Source organism: Empidonax traillii, unplaced genomic scaffold, assembly GCF_003031625.1.
Source record: "Empidonax traillii isolate 1590-97213 ecotype Southwest subspecies unplaced genomic scaffold, ASM303162v1 scaffold43:size1863611, whole genome shotgun sequence".
Taxonomy (NCBI): domain Eukaryota; kingdom Metazoa; phylum Chordata; class Aves; order Passeriformes; family Tyrannidae; genus Empidonax; species Empidonax traillii.
This window is the reverse complement of record NW_020955236.1, coordinates 1,474,255-1,495,515: the sequence shown is the minus strand read 5'-3', so window position 1 is coordinate 1,495,515 and position 21,261 is coordinate 1,474,255. Positions and strand designations below refer to the sequence as shown.

At 48.3% G+C, this 21,261-nt stretch overlaps 1 protein-coding gene across 1 annotated transcript in view; it reads right to left on the bottom strand.

The window, feature by feature from the left end:
- Positions 1-5,523: 5,523 nt before the first annotated feature.
- SETD1B (SET domain containing 1B, histone lysine methyltransferase) overlaps positions 5,524-21,261 on the bottom strand; it is a 45,633-nt gene continuing 29,895 nt past the window's right edge. The window contains exons 7-18 of the mRNA XM_027878681.1: positions 18,407-19,177; positions 15,680-15,850; positions 14,655-14,742; positions 13,637-13,854; positions 13,256-13,382; positions 12,431-12,892; positions 9,548-11,098; positions 7,512-7,678; positions 7,133-7,264; positions 6,910-7,029; positions 6,425-6,562; positions 5,524-5,783 (exon numbers count right to left, since the gene is read on the bottom strand). Coding sequence (XP_027734482.1) covers positions 5,610-5,783; positions 6,425-6,562; positions 6,910-7,029; positions 7,133-7,264; positions 7,512-7,678; positions 9,548-11,098; positions 12,431-12,892; positions 13,256-13,382; positions 13,637-13,854; positions 14,655-14,742; positions 15,680-15,850; positions 18,407-19,177 — 4,119 coding nt within the window. The 3' untranslated portion in view covers positions 5,524-5,609. The remainder of the gene's footprint in view (positions 5,784-6,424; positions 6,563-6,909; positions 7,030-7,132; positions 7,265-7,511; positions 7,679-9,547; positions 11,099-12,430; positions 12,893-13,255; positions 13,383-13,636; positions 13,855-14,654; positions 14,743-15,679; positions 15,851-18,406; positions 19,178-21,261) is intronic.

Below are 21,261 nucleotides of genomic sequence, written 5' to 3'. Positions count from 1 at the left end.
CTCCAGGCACCTGTTTTTGTGAAGCTCAGAGAGGTCACTGTGACCTCCCGTGCCCAAGCTCAGCAGCTGCCCCAGGTCCTCCCTCCCACAGACCCCAGAGAGCAGAATTCAGTTCAGATTTCCCAGAATTCATGGAATGTCCCGAGCGGGAAGGGACACACAGGGATCATCGAAGTCCAGCTCCTCGCAAGTTGAATAAACTGATTTAAAAAGAAAGAAACCCCTGGCCCCAACAGCCTTACAGCATCACCAACACCTCACTCATGGTTAAGGGCTTTTGCCTTCATAAAGTTAAATACATAAATAAATAAATAAATAAATAAATAAATAAATAAAAGAGGGATATGAACTCAGAGAAATCCAAGGCAGAGGCTGGAGGAGCAGGGACCCCTCACCTGCCCTGAGGTCAGATGTGTCTGGCACTCCTGGCAGGGGGGCTGTGCTTCAGCTCTTCAGGGGTTGTAAGGATTTTTAATACTGGGACGTTTTTCTTTAGGTTTATAGGCTTGAATCCCTCACATACTTCTTTCATGCAGTATAATGTTGCTTAAGTTCGTTCCCTGCTCACCAGAATTGGTATTTTCAGTAAACTTTGCTGAAAACCAGTTCTTCTCACTGTTCCTGTTCTGGATCTGCCTCCTTGAGCTCTGACAGTTCCCAACACAGGTCTAGGAGCAAAAAGCTTGCCCTGGCTATATATTAAGCACAACATGATTTTTCTGTAAGAAAAGTCAGTATATTTATGGTTTGCTTTATAAAAGTTACTATAATACAATGGTACATAGTATTCAATTCACAAAAATATGAACAAATATATACAGCATGACACATCCACAACAAAAACACTTTCTTCAAAACAAGATACATACTGGTGACAGATTCTATATGCACAAAACATCCCTAAATTCTTAAATTTGCTTAACGAAAGAAAAAGCAGAAATCCTAAATTTTCAAAGCAGAGTTGTTGTTGCGTTGGGGTTTTTTAAAGAAACTTAAAAAAAATAAGTTTGTGTTGTTTTATTTTTTTTTTTCCGTTTATTGCAAACCATTTGACCTGCCTACTTTTAAAGGAGGCCCTTGATTTCCATGCTGGGAATTAAAACAACCAGAAAACTGCAAGGATTGGGAGCTGGGTGTTCTTCCACTTTTAAAACTGCCCCGTTGTTTTAGAGTGTCCGTCTCGATGTGTTTCTTTTCACTTGGACAAATCCTACAGTGGCAATTAAGGAGGAAACTCATAAAAACAAAACAAATATTAAACTGAAAAAAAATCCAGTTGCAAACCTGCTTAAATACATTTTAGGGTGTCTATTAGACTGTACACATTTCCTCGCTTGAAATAAATAGATTTTGCACATTAGGTTTCAGACTGAGGGGTCAGGGGAAAGAAGAAGCCTTGACTTGGCAATTTTTTGACTTCAGTTTCTTAATGCTTCTAATTTCATCTATTTATTTGACAAAAAACCCTCATATTTATACAGAATTTACATTATACAAAGCTTGACACAAGCTGTAAATGCCACCAGCTCCTTTGCTATACTCAGTCCTCCTTCCTCCCCACCTCGACATGATTTAGAGCTGGAATCTGTTTAAAAAGAACTCCAAATTACAATAGTCACTTTTAATAAACTATTTACATGCTCTTGAAGTACAAAGAAATCAGCAAAAAAATTTCAACATGTTTCTACAAGAAACAGTGTTTGAAGAGAAGATTCTTGAGTTTGCTTATGTACAGAGGATGCGGGTTTTTTTTTTACTTCAAAATCCTTTTTTTTTCCTTAAATTTTTATTTTATACAGAAATGCACTGAAATGATCCCTGAAAAAGGTCACAAAAACCGGAACTGAAACTACTGTATAATTTGTTGGAGTTTAAAAATGTTGGTTTTTTTTTTCTTTTCCTTGTAGAAATAAGCTGCTCTATACAATATAAATAACTGCAAGATGAGCCCCTTCCCCTCCTGGACCCCTGAGAGTCACAGACCAACTCTGGGACCAACCTGGGACTGCAGGTGGGTGTGACCTGCACGGATCAACTGAGGCGCTGGGCAGCACTTCCTACGGATGCCAACGTGGAGGCACCTGCACCCTGCACTCACACCAGCTTCATGGTGGGAAACTAAAGGTTTAAGCTCTTTTTCCAATATTTTGCACTGTTCTCCCGGGTGATTTCTCCGAGTGAGGTGGAATTTTGCAGGGAGCACAGGCGATGTCTCTCTCTCTCTCTCTCTCATCATTGTCTTAAGCTTCAGTTTAAGTGACAATAAATTGGGGATGGGCCTTTCAGTGAACCAAACCACTCCAGGCTCTCTGAAAGCAGCATGTGCTGGTGAGGTTTCCCTTTAGTCCTTGGCTGGTTTTCCATGGGGTGCCCCTGCTGAGCACGGGAGAACCACACTGGGGGTGACCCAGGCTGTGTGTGCACCACACACCTCCTGCCCTCCTTTCATCTCAGTACAAGCCAAAGGACCTGCAGGGATTAGGGGCATCTCCAGGGGTGCCTTCCCAAACCACATCTGTGGCTGCAGGGCTCCCCTGACCCAAGGAGACTCCGCAGGGACAGGGCAGCCACAGGCACCGGCAGCACTCATGGAATCCACTGCACCAAACTTGCGGCCCTCACCATAAAATGATCTGTTCTGGGGTTGGGGCAGCTTCCCAGTCCGAGACAAATATCCCAGGTAGGACTTTGCAAGCCAAGATTTACAGGGAAGAAAAGAGAAGCCTCGGGTTTGGCTTTGAGACCAGACCAACATGATTTTTCAGAAGTGCTATGGATCCAACAGCTCTTTTTCTGCCTGGGGAACTACTGGGAGCTCAGCTCTCACAAAAACTTACATTATTTGTCCAGGATCCTAAAAAGGGAGGGATTACAGGCAGTTTCAGAAATACCCAAGTGATTTAGGTGCTCAAGGACTTTGGCACCCAAATCCCTTTGGTGCTCCTGAAAACACCGTGAAGGTCCTGAAGGTGACTGTGATCTTCCTCCCCGCCCTCCTCACCAAACGTTAAGGCAAACTGCAAGGGTTTAATCCCATCCAGAGCACTCAGATATGCTGGGAAACACAGAACTGCCACCAGGTTCTTGGGGCTGGGCCATTTGGGGTGTCCTCACCCCCACAAATCCACCGTTACTGCACTGGTTGGATGGACCAGAGAGGGAGAAGACCAAGGCCAGGGGCCAAAATGCCACACACAGGAGCTTCAGTTCTGAGACACAGGAAACTTCTGTGCATTTCCAAAGCTTTGAAAGTCAAAGGCCAAGCTGTAGAGATGCCAACTGGAGCTTCAACACAACAAGATGAACCTTATTAAAAAAACCCAGAAACTAAACTAAATCGAGCAGCTGGTTTAACTCCCAAACGCCATCACTGCAGTTACAACCAACAGTCAGTGACAGAAACTAGTTGTGCTTCTCACAATTTTAGGTTCTGGGTCACCAATACCCAATTTCTAAAGAAGGGGGAGAAAGAACAAAACCAAACCAAACCAAAAGCAGAGATGAGACTATGGACTGTCCAATCTCAGCAACAATCTGCTCACCCTCAGACAGAAATACAGGAGGTATTAAGGCAGTTTGGAGCAGTCTGTGTGTTCCTGCTCTTTCAGGCCTTTAATCTGAAGAAGGAATTCAGATGCAGAGGTCTAACCTACATTACAAGCTCCACTCAGCAGTGCAGGCCTGGCAATTCCATGGAACAGCTGAAAAAACTTCCAGGAACCTCTTTTGCAAGGTTGTAACCTCTGCTCATGGAGGTTTGAAAGGCTACAAGAAAACAGCTGTGCAACTGGTTCTGTGGGGAGATGTTTAGTTATGCAGATAATCTTCCCATTTCATAATGACATTGCAACTTCCCCTTATAAGCCAATTAAAAAGGGTTTAGTACGACTAATCTCTACTTTTAAAGCAGGAGAAATTCAATGCAAGTTGGAAAACTGATCCTGTCTGTACCTGAACGGTCACATAACATTTCCAGATCACATCCAAAGAACTATTTCTTTGGTGTTTCGCCCCATTTTGAAATGGAACCCCTTGAAGAACCGCAACCTTCACCTCAGCACATCTACAAGGACAAAATATACCGAGAAACCAAGTCAAGACATGCCTTCCAAATTTGGAGAAGCATTCATTTCCATGCTGTAGATGGGGGGGAAGGGGAGGAACAGGATTGTTCTCAGGGTCACTTTTACCACGATCTTACTGGAGGGATGGGACCACCCCCAGGCCAAGTTACTGAGTAACAGAGGGAGGAGAGCGGCACAGCACAGCTTGCTCCTATCACAGCAGGATCTCCCACATTCAAGGACAGAGCAAATACTCCTCGGAAAACACTGGAAAGGGCAGGGAAATGCAGATGAAAGGGAGAAAACTGAACACGAGACACACACATCAGCCTGTTTCCCATCCTCAGGGAGAAAATCCTGTTCCAAACGTGGGCCAGAGTCTTTGCTTACAAGCAGGGCAGGATTTCTACGGCTGAGTTCTCCACTTAACCTCAGCCTCAGCCTCTTCTGCATGCAAGACAAACCCATCTCCAAGGAATGGGCATCCCCAAAGGCCACATGCTGTGCCACGATGCTCCAGCTACACACCTGACTGCAGCTCTCACTGTGGTTGCAGTACCCAAGTGTTTCCCACGCAGGGGTGCAGAGGTTTGGATCCCCCAGAGACCAGCATGGCATAGAAAACGAGAGACGAGCCCAGGGCTGTGAGTTGAGGTCTGTGCTGACCTGACTCTGCCCCGGGGGGTCTGGCTGAGGGGACTTGTTCAGGCTCATCCCTAACAAAAAAGGCAGGACAGTTCACCTCTAGTCTCATTGTGGACACATCTACACACACACACACCCCCAAGCACACTCACACGCTCATTCACACACCCTCAAGCCTCTGGCTTGCTCTGTAACATCAACCTTACATTTATTTACAGCTTACTCTGAGAAATCTGTGCAATTTCAGCCAATCAAGCTCCCAACAAACCCTATATGGCATTTTCAGTCTCTGCTTCACATTTAAACGTTGAATGTCTTTTTCAACCAACAAAACTGATGAGAAAAAGGTAGCAGCATTTATGAAAAGATGAAGGTTTATAACAACAAATAAAATTAAAAAAAAAAAAGGTACCATTATCCCATTACGGAGCATTACTGTGGGGACTGAACAGAGAAGCTAGTGTTTGGATAGACCATGCCACAAAATGGTTATCACCTTTTTGTGTGCGTGTTGGATCTGAAAAGGAAAGAGCACCTGAAACATGAACAGTCCTCGTAAGCGTGTGCGCTTTTTGCTTTCGCTCGTGATCCGGCAGAAGTGCGAAACTTGCTTGGTTTTCTTCTTCTCTTTTTCCTTTCTTTTTTTTTTTTTAAGTTTTTTTTTTTTATGCTTTTAAATTTTTTTTTTCCTTTTTTTTTTTTTTTTTTTTTTTTTTTTTTTTTTTTTTTTTTTTTTTTTTTTTTTTTTTTTTTTTTTTTTTTTTTTTTTTTTTTTTTTTTTTTTTTTTTTTTTTTTTTTTTTTTTTTTTCCTCCTTTTTTTTTTTGGCAAAGTGCAACCACACCTGGTTACCACAGTTTTGACATGGCCGAAGGTGCAAGTGTGACGAGAAACCTTGAGATCAGTTCAGGGTTCCCCTGCAGTTCTCAGAGCCACAGAGACATGGGATTTTTACATCCTCAATGGGAAACTTGTAGTCGTAGGTAATTTCCTCGTTTACATTGATGTGCTGCTTGGAGTAGATGACGATCTTCTTTTGGGACTCCACTGTGATCACTTTAGCGTAACAATTTGGCTGCAAGAGTGACAGAACAGGTAAGGATTTAGCTTCCCAGCCTCCACACAGTTATTCCAAGATAAAATAAAACAAGGCAGTCCTTCCCCTTGATAACCTCAGCCATGCTTCCAGAGCCTTCCCCTTCCAGGGGAAGCCTGGAGAGGGAGGCATGGAGCCAGACAACAGAGCAGCCCTCCTTGTGCTGCTCTAAAATATCCACATTCCACTCATCTGTGGAGCAAAGGAGCCTGGATGATGCTCCACCAAATCTGTCACAAGTTAAGAGCACCCCAGTGCCCTGCAATCAGGGCAGACTGCAGCACAAAGGAGAGGGGAAAGCAGCTTCTCTGCCTGCCAAGGCAGGGAATATTTTTCCCAAGTGGACACTCTAAGGAGATTGTTCCCACAGAACAACAGTGGTAAAATTCAGTATGATTTAAGGAAATACTTGTTAGAGATGCTTCCTCAGCGTCCAGCAGGGACAGGAGGACTCTCAGTGCTCCGTCTCTGTGTTTCATCTCTTTACACTTCTTTAGACCCTGCTCTGACCTGCTGCAGCTCATTAACATTTAATCACAACCCTGTGACCCCCAGCCAAAGGACTGCCCAGGTTTATCCGTGTGCCAGGGCACAGCCACAGGCAGGAACACCACACTCACGTTGCAGCTGTGATTGATGAACCGGGCGAAGTTTCCGCATTTCGTGGCGTCGATGATGGTGTCGTGATCGACCCTGAACATGTAACTGCTGCCAATGCCCTCGTCCTCGTAGCGCTTCTCACGCATGTCAGCAATGACCTGCAGGGAACCCCAGGGCAGGGTCAGGACACGCCACGCAAGTGACCTGTGAGCACAACCCGAGCTGTGCTTGTGCCAGGCAACGGGTATTTAATATGATCACAGTCACCCCAAGAGAACACAGACCTAAGTGGAAACACAGCTCAGGGTGGGCTTCTTAAGAAGGATTCTCCTGACTGCTTAGTTTTTATGGGCTGTTGAAAGTCCCACCCTTGTACCTCCAAACCATACGTCAGTCTCTGTGCAGCCCAAGGAGCTGACACCTTCCAGCAGAACTCCAACCCCCCATGGAATACACTTCTTCCAGGGATGGTTTTTGCTCACATTTCACTCACAGTCCAGCTTACCTGCCTGATGTTCTGGCCCACGTATTCAATCACCATCTCATCAGCTGCAATGGGCTCCATAGCAAAAAGGCCCCAGTCGTGAATGTGGCTCTTACAGAATTTTAGTTTTTTCTTCCGGAACTGCATGAAAGAAACACCCCAAAAACCCAACCCTGCATTAGCCACAACACAGAAAGGGAAAGGATGTCCCCAGGTGCAAAATCTCCAGCACGAGGTGACCTACCTTGAGCTGGTTGAACTTGAGCAGGTCACTGTCACAGCTACCAGTGAAGGAGGAGAGGAGCCTGCGTTGCTCTGATCGCCTCTCGGAACCAGCCCGGGTGGAAGCGTGAGGTTGGGCAGGGATGCTCATACCCTGAGAGGACAAATGGGTGATCAAAGCTGACCCAAACACCCTGCAGGCTCCCTGTGAGCAATGCCTTGTGCTACAACACATCACATGTGACATCAAACACTGCCACCTCCCACGCAGCTCCCGGGGGATCAGCTTGACACAGGCGTAGCAACAGCTTCCCCTCCCCTCCCTGCCAAAAGGCAGGAAGCACCCACTTGATAAAGCCCAAATCCCATTCACAGCCAGCACTGAGCAGAGGATTCCTCACCTGTGTGTCAGCTGGAGGCTCCTCTGCGAAAGCTCGGCTATTGTTGAGGTATTTAAGTTTGTCCTTCTTATCAATTTTGTAATAGCCTTCACTTCGTGCACAGCCCGTCACGTGCTCCCGCATCCCATCGTCCCGCTTCTTTTTCTTGGGGGTAGAAAAGCTAGTAGGTGGGAAGGGGTTAAGGAGGAATACAGCCAGAGGTGGAAATCAGACTAAAATTGCTGCAGTCACATGAGGCTAATGCTGGGAGCTTGGACAATTAGGAAGGGTTTGGAGGGGGGTTGCAAAAAATAACAATACTACTGAAAAATTAAAAAACCCCACATCATCAGAGCCCACGTGCCCACAGGAAAACCAAACACCATCTTTTCTTCTTAGTCACGTGCCTTGGGAAACCAAAGTAAAGAAACAGTGAAAAATTTAGCTTTTTAAGGTTAAGCTGTCAAGAGAAACCTGTTTGAGAAAGGATTTCTCCACAGCACCCACCACGTACCCAGGCAGCAGTTGGATGTACCATTTGCTCTGGTCTGAGTGATTTGCTTCTGTTCTACCTCCAGGAACTCCCTGCAGACACCCCAAGCCCTAAGGACACCACATGGACCCCACAGCAGTGACATTCCCCTCTGAGCGGGGCCAGGAGCGGCACAAAGGGGCAAGAGATGCTCCTCAGCAAAACCCTCAGCACACGATTCAAACATTCAGGTTTGAAGGCACCCTCAGGGCTTTGGCTTCTGGAAGGACTATGGAGCAAAACTACTTCCAGCTCACCCCAAAAACACAGCCATGAAGCCTACAATGACTGAGATTGACCCAAAAATGCTCCCTGTGAGGGAAAACATATCCTTTAACAGCACAAAATTGAAGCAGAGCGACCATAAAAAGCAAGAGGTGATGGCCTCAAAACCAGAGTGCTGAGTGTGAGTTTGCTGCAAAGCAGGTGAACCTGCAGGAACTTTCACACCTATCACACAGCGTGGCACAGGATGAACCACCAACTGCCTGCAGGTGATTTTTAAAAGGTTCAAAAAGTGACTGTAATTTTGCTGTTACAATAATCCCTATCGACGGGGAAACAGGTTTAAAGTATTTTCACTGTGGGTTTTGTTAGTTATCACTGACTATTTTAAGGGGTTAAGGCTTCTTTGGTTTTGCTTTCCCGTCTTGCAGGGAACAAGGGATGAGGAATTTGAACTCCACACAATCTCTAGCAACACATGGGATGGTGTGTTTGTCTTCTCCAACACATAAACACATCTGTTTACTTCCTAAAAACAGTACTGGAGAGTTCTGAGGTTTTTAGGACAGCCTTTAGGCTCTGCTCTGGAGATCACTCCTGGTGGCTGCACACACACAGAGTCTTGTTCTGACACAGCCTGTGTGTCCCAAAAATGCTCCCAAAGGTTCAAAGATACAGTCCATGCTGCTGATTGCCAGACCAGGGGTAGGGAGGGAGGGGATGGGGCCAGACCTTCCCCACCAGCACCAGCTGGTGCAACATGTGCTCCTCACTGCAGCACCAGCAGCACGGTCCCCATCCATCCTGGACACGTGTCTGGTCCTAATGAGCCACTTAGAAACCACTGATTTTATCAGTATTTCAAACCCAGCGCAAGTTAAAGCTGCTAGAACCACTCTTAATACAGCACAGCGGGCACAGATGGTGGAGATTATTTTTACAACAAGTTTTAGCCCCAAGTTAAAGCTCTGTATGTGCAGACTAGAAATTCCACTGCCAAGCTGGAAAAAAAGTCTGGTTATGTGCAGACAGAAGCTTCTCCAACTGGGAAGGAAACCTCCCCGGCAGAGGTGCCTACAGACTGCCCCTGCAGTCCCAGCCTGAACGTGCAGCAAGAACAGCCACTTCTGCACTGCTTTTGCATTGCAGTTTCACAGAATAAACAGCCCCAAATTCCCTTTGCTATTCCTGTAAGCAAACTGTTTCTCCCACCAACAAACTCAGTCCTTTGCATTCGGAGTCCTACCCAGCGACCACCTCGTGCACCTCACACGTGCTGTGCGACGCTGAGAAAGGATATAAGGATGGAACACCCACAGGGTGTCATTGAGCCAGTCCATGCCATTGTCCTGCTGCAACAGGCGGTCGTATGTGATACACATGAATTTGATGTCTTCCTCGTCTATGCCCCCGTTCCAAATGTCGTACAGAATGGTCATCTCCTCAAACTCGGAGCGCGGCCGGAACTGAGGCCGGGGTGGGGAGTACTCGGGGGAAGGGATCACCGGGAGGTCCTCAGATGTTTTCTTCTGCCTTCGCCACTGTCTTTTAGGTTTAGCTTCTTCTTCCTTGAAGTCTTCGTTCCACTGGTTCTCCAGTTCCTTAAATGGCAGTTTCTCCGCAACTGTCTCAGCCGCTATTTTCTCATGGAAACCGTCATTCCTGAAGTCCAGGGGGACGGCTTCAGGGTCTTTCAGTCCATAGTAAGCATCAGGATGTCCACTCAACAGCTCCTTGCCCACAGGACCTTCCACCAAGGCCACTGGCACGGGAGGAGGTTCTATGGGTTTGCCTGAGTACACATCCAAGGAGAGGACAGAGGGTGGTGACCGTCTTGGCCGACCCGGCCTCCTTTTGGGAAGAACAGAAGGTGGTGGTGGGGGAGGAAGAATAGAAGCCCCAGGGGGTACTTCTGGTGAGAGCAAACCAGATTTTACTTCTGCCTTGCATTCCTCAAGGGGCATTCTTCCATCTCCATGCATGCAGGGCAGGGCTGCTACAGGTATTGGCTCATCAGGTGGCAAACCCATGTCCATGTGGAAATCTGCTTGGGGGGGGCTGGCAAAGGGGATGGGGGAAGGAACACTGTTCATGCTGATCGTAAGGGAAGCACCAAGAGGCTCTTTAAAGGGTTTCTCGTCCAGCTCATCCTCTGACTGTTTCTTGCCAGACAGAAGGCAAGGAATGGTAGCACCAGCCTCTGGGAAAGTGGGCGTGAAATTGAAATCTCTCCCAGGAGTCCGAGGAATGCCACTGTTAATGCCAGGAGATTGGGATGGGTAGGAAAAGGGGCTCCCTGGGACTTGAGGGGAACTGAGGGTCAAGCTGCTCCCTGTAAGGGGAGCATCACTTCCTGGCGTGGCTGGAACAGTGTCCGTGCTCTGCGACTTCGCAAGGGGGTGCGAAGACTTGGCCAAAATGTCCCGCCCAGGAGTCCTCGGAATCTCCTCTTCCACAGACGTTTTGGTCACCATTAATTGTTCAGGGAACTTTTCTGGAGGGACTAAAGATTCCTCCTTACCGGGAGTCGATGGCAAGGGAAGCATGGAAGATGGCACCTTGTGGGCTGGAAGCAGAAGAGTGTCACTCTCCGAGTGGATCATCACCTCCCGTCCCGGCGTGCGGGGCAGCCGCTCGTCCTCCTCCGCTGCCGAGGGCAGCTTTGGTTTAGCTCGAGCTTCTGAGCTGCTGTCATCAGATTTGCCAAAGAAGCTGCTTTTGTTGGGCAGAGGTTCTCCGAAGACTTCCCCGGGAGTGGAGACACAGAGCGTCACCTCCTCATCTGGAGATTCAGGCTTTGGACCTTCCTGGACCTCTGGCTCCAGCATGGAAGTGGGTTCGGACTCTTCCTCTGAAAGGGGAAAAAGAGAGGAGAATCAAGAGCTTTGCCTCCACTTGCCAGTAAAGGCACGTTGAAGATGCCACAATTAGAGAACAGCTCAATTCCACCGGGAGGCTTAAAAACTCCAATGCTTTACATTTTGGAGGCACGGAGTGTGGAGTAATTAGACACTACCACAGGCAATCCTAATGGACCATAAAAAACCCGCACTATTAATTTGAGGATTAGCTACAACACAGACCAGAGCGAAGGTTTTCTGCTTTCAAAATCCCTGACAACCTTTTGTGCAGACATAAAAAAGGATCAGTGGATTGTGGGGCGAGGACTTTGGAGGAGAGCTCCCGGAGCCCCGAGCTATCAGCTCGTCTAATGTGGGAAGGTAAACTCATTGCAAGGCCAAGGAGCACCCTCAGCTCTGCAAGGAGGGAGGGGTGAAGGGAGGAGCTGAACACTCTTGAACAACACATGAAGGAAACGGGAAGCCCTTGTAATGAATGAGGAGACACTCAGATGGTATCAATGAGGCAATTTATATGCTGCTCTCCCTGCAGCAGACTCATTTGTCTGGAGTTTATTTACCCACTTAGGGCCAAGTCCAAAAGGAATCAACGGTGAATCTTGTTAGGCAGCTCAAAATAACATTTTCAAGTGGGAGAGCAAAAGGAGGTGAAAATGCCTGGAGAACTGGAAGGGAAGAATTCCTCATTTGTGCTGAACGAACCAGAGAGTGGCTGGAGAAGAGTGAGCCCTTCTCAGAAGGGTCTGGGCTGCTCAAGAAGAATATGGCAGTTTGAGCTCGTTCCCACAGCTTACCTGGAAAGCTCAGTCCACATGTCAAGGTGCCCCAGTGCAGGTGTTCCCAAATTTATGTCCTTTCTGCACACTGACCTGTTCTGGAAAGGGTTAGTGCAAAACCAGCCCCATGGCTTCCCAGTCACAGACTACTTTGATATTAAACTCCAAAAAAAGCCAGTAGCGACACAGGAAGCACAGATTCCTGTTCTGTTTTAGCAGCCATGGCTTTTCTATCTTGAGCTTCAGCCACCACTCGATCCGTCACCCTCGGACGATGACAACTGTTCAATTCCTGTAGGACATTAAACTGGCTCAGGATAAGATTCTGGATACTGTAACCACAGTATTTTTAGTAGCAGATGGCTTGGGTAAAGCTCCTTACTAGGAAGGAAAGTTCAGCACAGACCTTTTTCCCTGTACGGATAATCCCAGCCTAGGGCCAAGAGGAAGAGAAGAATGGAAATACAAACCCATGCATATTGGACACTGTGACAAAATGTACTTGGAAATGTGGTAAAATGTGCCAAGGCACATGGAAGGGCATACCTGGCCCACAGATGGGAGAGAGAGCGAGTTTTGTCTCCTGGTCTCTTTCCATAACCAAGTGTTTCAGAGTTTCAGCAGCAAGAGATGCCCCTGGGATTTGGCCACATTCGTTTTCCCCTGCCTTGATTTCTTCATGGCCTTCATCTTTCGCTGCCAACACTGGCTCGGCGAGTCCCAAGCCTGTTGCATCCATGTAGTCATCCACTGCATACAGCTCCAAAATAGTCTCCCTCTGGTCGTCAGGAATCTCAGGACCAGCAGGTTCATGCTCTGTCTCAGCAACCATGGCTTCTCTGTCTTGATCTTCAGCCATCTCTTCCTCCTCTTCCTCCTCCTCATCTTCATCGTCATCATCATCCTCATCATCATCATCTGAGTCTGAACTTGACTCGAATTCAGAGGAGTCCTCACTTTCATCGGATGATTCAACTTCAGCCTTGGAAGACGACGGACTTGCTACATCTACAAGAACAAATTACCATTAGCTCTGCTTTCTGCCCTAAACAATCAGGGGCAAATATCCCTTCCACATGGAAACAGCAACAACAGCAGCGAGTGGGTTTGAAGGAGCGGCCTCTCCATTTGGTTGTTTTTGCAGAGATTTATAAATCCTGCCTTTGGATGCTTACAGCAATGACCACACAACAGGCAGTTCCAGGAGCAGTGCTGCCTGGCACCTTGCCCACGTGGATTGTACCTTTCACTAAGATTTTCTGCTGCCTTTACACACAGATTTAAAAAGTAGAAACTACCACCTTGCAGAGCAGGAACAAGTGCAGGAGGGAGACCCCAGCTGACCCTGCTGCTTGCACTGGAACTGCTCACCCTCCTCGGAGTCCTGCTCCTCCTCCTTGTCACTTGTGTCGATGCCTGTCTCCTCCTCATCATCTTCATCCTCGTCATCATCATCTTCATCCTCGTCATCTTCATCCTCCTCCTCCTCCTCTTCCTCCTTTGCAAGAAAGCATTGCCAAAAATGAACAGTGCCTGACCCTGTGACCTGGCTGTCACCGTAGTAGCCCCCAGAAGCTCCCAGGGAGGCTGATCAGAGAACCTGAAGAGGGAATGAACCTTTACAGAGGCTCTCTGAGGACAGACCCCAACAGGAGCTCTCATCTCCTAGGGAAGGGAATTTTGGCATCTGGCATTACCAGGCCCCCTTTTAATATCGGACAGCATGGAAAGTGCAGTCACAAACCAACACACCTTGCCAGGTGCTGCTTTCACCAAGGCTCCCTCTTCTTCCTGCTCCTCTTCCTTCTCCGAGGAGGACTCTTCTTCCTTCCCTGATGTCTCATCTCCCTCTTCTCCCTCACTGTCGAGCTCCAATGGCCTTGCTGGTCGCCGCCTCAGCCCCACTGCTTCTCCATCCTTCTTTGACAGGTCAGATGTGGCATCGGAAGCATCCCTGTCCCTCTCCGACTCTGAGGAGCAAGAACAGGATTGAAATTGCCATCAAATACCTCACAAGGGAGGGAAAGAGTTAACTACACAAAGGAAACTTTTTCTCTGGGAAGATGGAAGTGACGGTCCCCAGGCTTACAGGGACTTGCTAATGTCACAGGGCAGGGGTGCAGAGTGCTGATGGCAAAATGTGGGTGGCCAAAGCTGACACGCTCTAGGCAGAGCAGCCAGGAGACACAGCATGACTGAGCTCAGGACAGGTAACCTGAATTTAATGCCTTTTTATTTTAAGCGTTTTACAAAACCCTCCCTCTGTACTCTGGTTTCAAAACTAGTTGTTAGTCTGAATCAACTTTAAGTTGAATCTGTGCTTTTATGCAAAACAAAGGGTATTCAGAGTTTTATCTTTTCTCTACTCTTCCCTGGTTATAGGAAATAGCGTTAAGATATTTTCAAATAGGTTTTTCTGGCAAAAAAATTTTGTTTCCTTTTAAAATCAAATGCAGAAAAAATTGTTACATGCCCCAAAGCAGTCCATGAACCCACCTGAGCTCCCTCTGCTGGGGCCCAGCAGAGATAAAATAGGTTGCAAGTTATTCTTAAAACGTGGGTCTTAAATTTCCCGCCAATGAATTTAAGGTAACTGAAGCCAGAGGAGCCATCTCCCAGCTCCCAGAGCTTTGTGAGGAGCAGAGTTTGGCTCAGATCCCTGACTCTGTGTCTAACTGTAAGCAAGGACACTGCTGTGAAGTTTAAAGGGATTCAGCCTGTGTGTGGCTTGCATCTGCTCTTGTGTTTCACACAAATGTGCTTTGCAAACCTTCATCTTCATCATCGACAGAAGTAGAAGGCCGGATTCTCTTCTGATCTCCCGCTGAGGCAGCTTCAGGTGGTTCCTTTCTTTTCACCTGAACAAAGGACACAATTAGCATTTCTGAAAGTTTAGAAACAGCAGAAATCAACTTCTTAAGCAAATTACCACTTCTTTGCTTTGCCACGGTCACTTACACTCACAAACCAGGGGCCACTTCCCAGCTCTTGATCCCTTTATTTGCTTGCAAACAGAATTTCACTGTGAATGAAATTCTACCCCTTCAATTTGCATCAAAACACTCTGGATACCAGCATGGGGCATGTCATCACCAGGTACTTTGAGGATGACAGAGAAAACTCTTGACAAATCCATGTGTCTGAGATGTAGCAGAACAGAAAGAGAGCCTAAGCCTAAGGCATCTTAAAGAACCTCAAAGCAAGTTTTATGCTAAATAAAGACCTCAGAACTTCTCATTCCAAATCTTTACTAGCACCTTCTGTGCATTCAAAATCCTAATTTCAGGGAAGCCCTCTACCCTCTCCCACCCCACACTTCTTTTTTAAGATACTTTGAATTTTTATGCAAATGCTCTTTAAAATAGGTGACTCTATGCTTGTGAGTCTCAGTCTGCAAACTCACAGGAGACAGAGTTTACCCAGCTTCAGGTGAGACTCAGCTGCCAAACTGCCACACGTTCCAAACAAAACAGTAACTGTGTAAAGCACCACAAGCATAAGGGTATTTTCACAACCACGCTGAAATGCTGTGCCCCAAACACGGGCAAATGTCCCATTTCCCTTGTAGGGCAGGGAAATCCTCCACGGACAATTCTCACAGGTGGAAGATGAAAAGCAAGGCTGGGACAGAGGGTCCTTGCTCTGGTGCTGGGGGGTTACGGGGATGTCAGAAGCAACCCCGTGAGTGAACACAGAGCAGAATGAACAGCTTTGGGGCACAAACCCAGCCAGGCCTGTCCTCCTAAGGCTCCTCTGGGGAATGTCAGCATAAGGATGCCAGGTCTCTGTGTTCACCTTGAAGGATGGCAGCCGGATGGCCCCCCGTAGCCCAATGCCCAAGCCGATCGCCTCGTATCCCAGGCCTTCTCCTTTGTTCCAGTTCTCCAAAAGGCAGGATGCGATTCGATCCTTCGGCTTTGGCTTTTCCTCCACTTCTCCTCCAGACTTCACTGGAGTGAGAGACGCCTGCAACAGAGAGAGCACACTTGAGAGGGGAGGTTTCCTGGGAAGGACACAAACCCTAGAAACCATTTATACAGTCAAAATTTGGGAAATAGCACTGCCTTGCCCAGGCACCCATTTCTTTGAGGGCATCTGAAGACGCCCCCCATGGCCACACACGCTTGAAAGGAAACAGAGCTGCACATACACCTCTTACAAGCAACTCCAGTGGGCTTTAGGCAAGTCAGCCCAACAGTGTGTTATCTACCTTCCTTTCATAACCCACATAGCTGAAAGCAACTCCAGACCTTCCAGTGGGGAAGTCCTTCCTTCTTTTGAGTGTAAGGCAAAATACAGTGCGTCAAAAATCACACACAGCCCTGTGTTTCCTTAGCAACCACAGCCCCAGTCCACAAAACCTGCCAGAAGGCTCCAGTGCTGGGAACGGGAAAATCAAAACATTCGGGTGAAACACCTAAGGGTCTCCAAAATTTGGTCACTGGACATACAGCCTCAACAAATCCCACTTCACCAGAGCCGAGGTGGGAAGGAAGAGCAGGAATTCAGATCCCTGCAAGCTGTGGAGAGGCGGCTGAGCCGGGAGTGTGTCACACTTGGTGGCACATCACGCTCTGCCACGTCTTCTTGAGGGAAGGGCACTGGAGGTAACGCTCATTTGCATCAGCCCATGGCACAACACCACCTAACAAGTCGGTTTCTCTTACACACTAGCAGAGCTCGTGTGCTGGAGTGGGCTGTAATCACTGAGGAGGCAGCCTGAGCTCAGCTCTCTCGCTAATAAGGGATAAGACTAATGGGAATACCAAGCGGAGAATCCAAGCGGCAGCACTCCGTGGCCAGGGATGACTGGTTATTCCTGGCACTCTGCTTAATGCGTTTGACTCAGGCTTTCAAACCCAAACCCATCACTTCATTTGGGAACAGGGACAAGCTTTCCCTCTCTCAGGCAGACAAGGTCCACGGAATGTGCTGCCTTCCCTACCAACGTGCCCTGTCCTAGAGAAAGGAGGCTCTGAAACCTGAGAGGTTTTTCTCCACACAACAGTAACATGTGGTCTGGCAGAAGCCTTTCCAGGCAGCGCCCTGGGGCAGAAATGGTTCTGGCATCTCTGTTCCTGGACAGAAAGCACACGTGGTTTTCCATGCAGCAGTTTCCTATTTTCAATTACACTGCTCACATCCGACATAACCTGTGGCAAGGACTGTGGCGAGTTGCTGTGGTACTGCCAGCTTCCCTTCCCAAAGTGGGTTACAAATTCCAGGTGAGGGAGGAACATGCCAAATCCAGCCATAGCTCGGGGTGTAAAAGAGCCTGAAGATCTGCCTTGACTTGCTTCTACTCCTTCACTGCAGATGTCTGGTTTAGAACAATTTTGTGAGTCTTTCAGTTGCTGCTTTTGCAGCTATGTACTGGATCTGTTTCCTTCATCGCCCTGGAAACTTGGGGGCCTCCTCCAAAACTGTCAGCACACGCTGGCTGGCAGGGGGAAAAGCTCCGAGCATTAGTCAGGAGAGGGATGGGATTTCTTGCTGCATGTCACACCAGCCAGCTCTGAGCCAGAGCGAATTACACTGTCATAAAACAGCTGTTAAGCAGCAGCATTACCAACCCTGCAGAAAGCCAAGGAGCTCTCCCAGGCCCCAGAGTTAACATGCAACTGGTTTACAAAAGCAGGTGGGGAAGATACTGCTCTGAAAACCAACATCTGAGACACAAGACCTATCTGCAGCCTCTGGCTCGGTTTGTTGTTATTTTTACAGTAATTCACTGTAACGGTGATTTTGAGGCTTGCATGAACCTTTCTGCAGTGTTACTTTTTTATGGGTAGTGACAAATTCACCACACATTAGATCACAGAGCTGTTTCCTGGCTGAGGTACACTTCAAATTGGGTGAGAAAGGATCAGATGATTCATGCAAAGCTGTTTTCTTAACTAATCCCTGGAACTCCTCACGTATTTGGCCAATGCTCAGCTTTTGAGTTAATTGCTGCCATGTACATGCACTGGGGAGGTGGAAGAACTGGAAATACCCACAGATCTCATCACACGTAGTGTGGAACACAAAACAGCAGCTTGGTGGTTTCAAACACTCCTCCTGCAACTGACTTTAGTTTTTTCGTGCTAAACTTGGTTCTGATGGCAAAGCAGCATTTAACACCTGCATATACAGAGTGACACCATGGAAATAAGCCAGGTTCAATACCCAGGTGCTAAGCTGTCCCCAGGCAGGTGCCTGTAGTGACTGAGCACCTTCCAGATACCTGCAGGCTGAGTCTGGTGCTGCTGCCTGCCCCAGCACGCAGACCAGCCCCACAGGCAGGAATGGAGCCAGGTGAGGGATGGGGACATGTGAGCCTAACATTTAATTTCAGCAGCCTCCAGCAATGGGGTTTCTCACAGCACAGCTACTCCGTGGCTTTGTTTTTTCCTTCCGCTTTAGTTACCATAACAATTTAGGGTTGTGGGTTCTTTTAAAGTCAGTTGCAGACCCCTGCTGATGCACGCCCTGGCCACAAGCACTAAGAACAGCTCAGGATCCAGCAGAGAACACGCCTACCTTTGCCAGACGTTCCTTCTTGTCCCACCAGTCATCAAACGCCCGGAACGCCACCACTTCAACCATCTTGCGGTTCAGGTCCCTTTTCATGATAGCCTTTAGTTCCTTCACTATGACCAGCAGGACTCCGTCCACAGTGGCTTTGTGGGGATCCTCCTTCTTTGGCTCGTAGCCCGGCGGTGGAACCGAGGGGTCAAACTTGGGCAGCGGTGGCCACTGCTGCCCACGGGCGAGAGCGGCTCCCATGGAGAAAGGGCGGTAGGGAGGGAGGTTCACAAACTGCATCCGGCCCGTCATGAAAGGGGGATACTGGTACGTGTTCTGTGCCTGCATCATGCGGCTCAGCATCTGAGTTTGCATCTGGAAGGACATCGGCATGCCGCCCCACTGGTTGCCCAGGACACTTATCATATCCACCTGCATGACAGGGAACATGCCGGGATGGAAGGGAGGGAGCGGAGGCAGGATGTGTGGCGGGGGGACCCCGGGAGGCGCCGGGAGCGGCGGCGGGGGCACGGTGACCGCGGGGTGGGTGGGAGGAGGTGGCGGAGGCAGCGGTGGAGGCATCGGGAAGCCCGGTTGGGGAGGAGGCGGGGGAGGAAGAGGAGGGAATCCCGGTGGTGGCAGCGGGGGGATCGACGGGGCCATCACGGCCGTGTTGCTGACGGAGGAGTTCACCACAATGGTTTTGGCACATTCCGCACTGGTGATGGGCGCTGGGTTGGTCTCGTCGTCAGAGATCTCCATGTCCTCCCCTGAGGAATGCTGACCCTGCGACAAAAGAGAGAGGAAAGGTGACCAGCACATTCCTTTTGCGTTCAACTCCACAGGGCGGGAACGCTTCAAACAAAAGCTAAGTTTAACACACAGTTTAATTGGGAATGGGGGAAAGCGAGCGATGCCCTGAAAAGACAGGCCCTCGAGCAGCTGGTGCCTATTGAAGCTTTTCTCTTCCATGTCAGACCTCAGGAATCAGTGAGGTAAAAGCTTTCTAAAAGAGCATCAGTACCAACTGAACAAAACCCTCAGCTTCTATGGAACAGGAGGAACTGCTCCCATGCTCAGCAAAATACACACAATCCAAATGTCTTTCACTAGAAGACACATGCTCTCTGATTTGCATCTAATATTGACAGGTACATTACACCATGGATTTTTATTCCTTGGTCCCTCCATGCACAAAAAATTACCCTGTTTTTTAATTATAATCCCTGGCTCATTTACTGCCAACTCTTAATCTCTAATTGAGAGAAGACAATACTTCCACGTGGTTGCTGCTACTAAAAGTCGTCTTGACTGGACCACAGCAATTCACATGGGAAAGAAAGAGCCACAAATCTTGTTAAATTGCTATCAAAGTGATAAACGCTGGGATTCAAAGACATAGCATATGTTGTGTTTTGGGGCAAAAGTATTACTTTACTAGCCACAAGAAATACAGAGGTATAGAAAATGCTAAAACTATATCCCACCTCCTTTGCCAAAGGGATGGAAACTGGACTGAAACAGAGAGTTCCTGCTTGCTCTGAAGTCTCAAAGCTGCCTGACTAGGTCTTATAAAACAGCCTCAGGAACCCAACAGCACATGGTCACACCTGCACTCTGTATCCTCCAGGCACTTCAGTCCTCAAGGTGTCTCCAGCACCAAGAATCCACATGCACAACTGTCACATCCCTCAGGTACTGCTGAAACAAACCCCAATAAGAAATACAGCAACCCAACACTGCTGGAAGACATATCCACACACTGACAGTTTATTTAGGAAACAGGAATGGGGCTGCTCTCTCACTGGAGTGATGACAGCAGACAGGACAGGGTCCCAGTAACCTTCTCCAAAAACATTTCTCGCATTGCTGATCTCAGTAAAGACCATCTCCGTGTCGCCAGAGCCCTCCCGCCTGCCCTGGGAGCTGCAGGTTCCAGCCCAGCTGAGCCAGGAAAAGATCACCATCAAGTGGTCTGCGAGTGCCTCTCTCTCTCACAGTCCTGGCAAGAGTTTTGGAACCTGCTGGCTGCCTTCAGCCAAACCTGACTGTAGATCCCAAAGATATTAATTATTTCCTCCATGTTTTGTGCCAGCAGGTGCCTCTTCTGTCTGCTCTCCTACCAGTCACCCCACTCTGAAAGGAAAGAGCCATGTCAGACACTGGAGAACTTGGAAGTTACGGGAAGAGCCGCTGGAGAAAAAGTCTTTACAGAATCATGGAATATGCTGAGCTGGAAGAGGACACACAAGGATCATGGAATCCAACTCTGAGCCCTGCACAGGGCACCCCAAGGGTCACACCATATGCCTGAGAGCGTTGTCCAAACGCTTCTTGAAGCCTGTCAGGCTTTTTTGGCAGTTCTCTCCCTGAAGCTGCTGCGACTTGTTTTTTAACCTGTGAATCTTGCACTGGGGTGGAGGAACAAAAGCAAGAGCAGCTGAGATGACTCTGCTATGAACTGCCACTGGGTGAAGCTGAGCAACCACAACTACCCAAATCACACCAAACACTTCACGTTTTATCAAAGGTCATCTCTGCTACGGCAGCCACCACCAGAGAGCAGGCTGAGCACGGCGCTTGCAGCAGCAGCTGTGCAAATCCTCCGTCCTGGCACCTCCCCTCGCCTGCCTTCCCCGCATTCCTGTGCTGCAGCACCAACCCAGAGCCTCAGGGAACGCGTGGGGCATCCCCAAAAAGCCTCTCGTGGTTTTAGTGGTCTGAAAATGCCCAGCAAGGACACTCGTTCACCTGGCAAGCCCCGAGCGAGTGCTGTCGACCTCCTGCTAATGGTGACAGAGGGGACTCTCTCTCCTACAGTCACGGAGTCACTTCAGTGAATCTTTACATGCAGGGAGGACTCTGAGAGC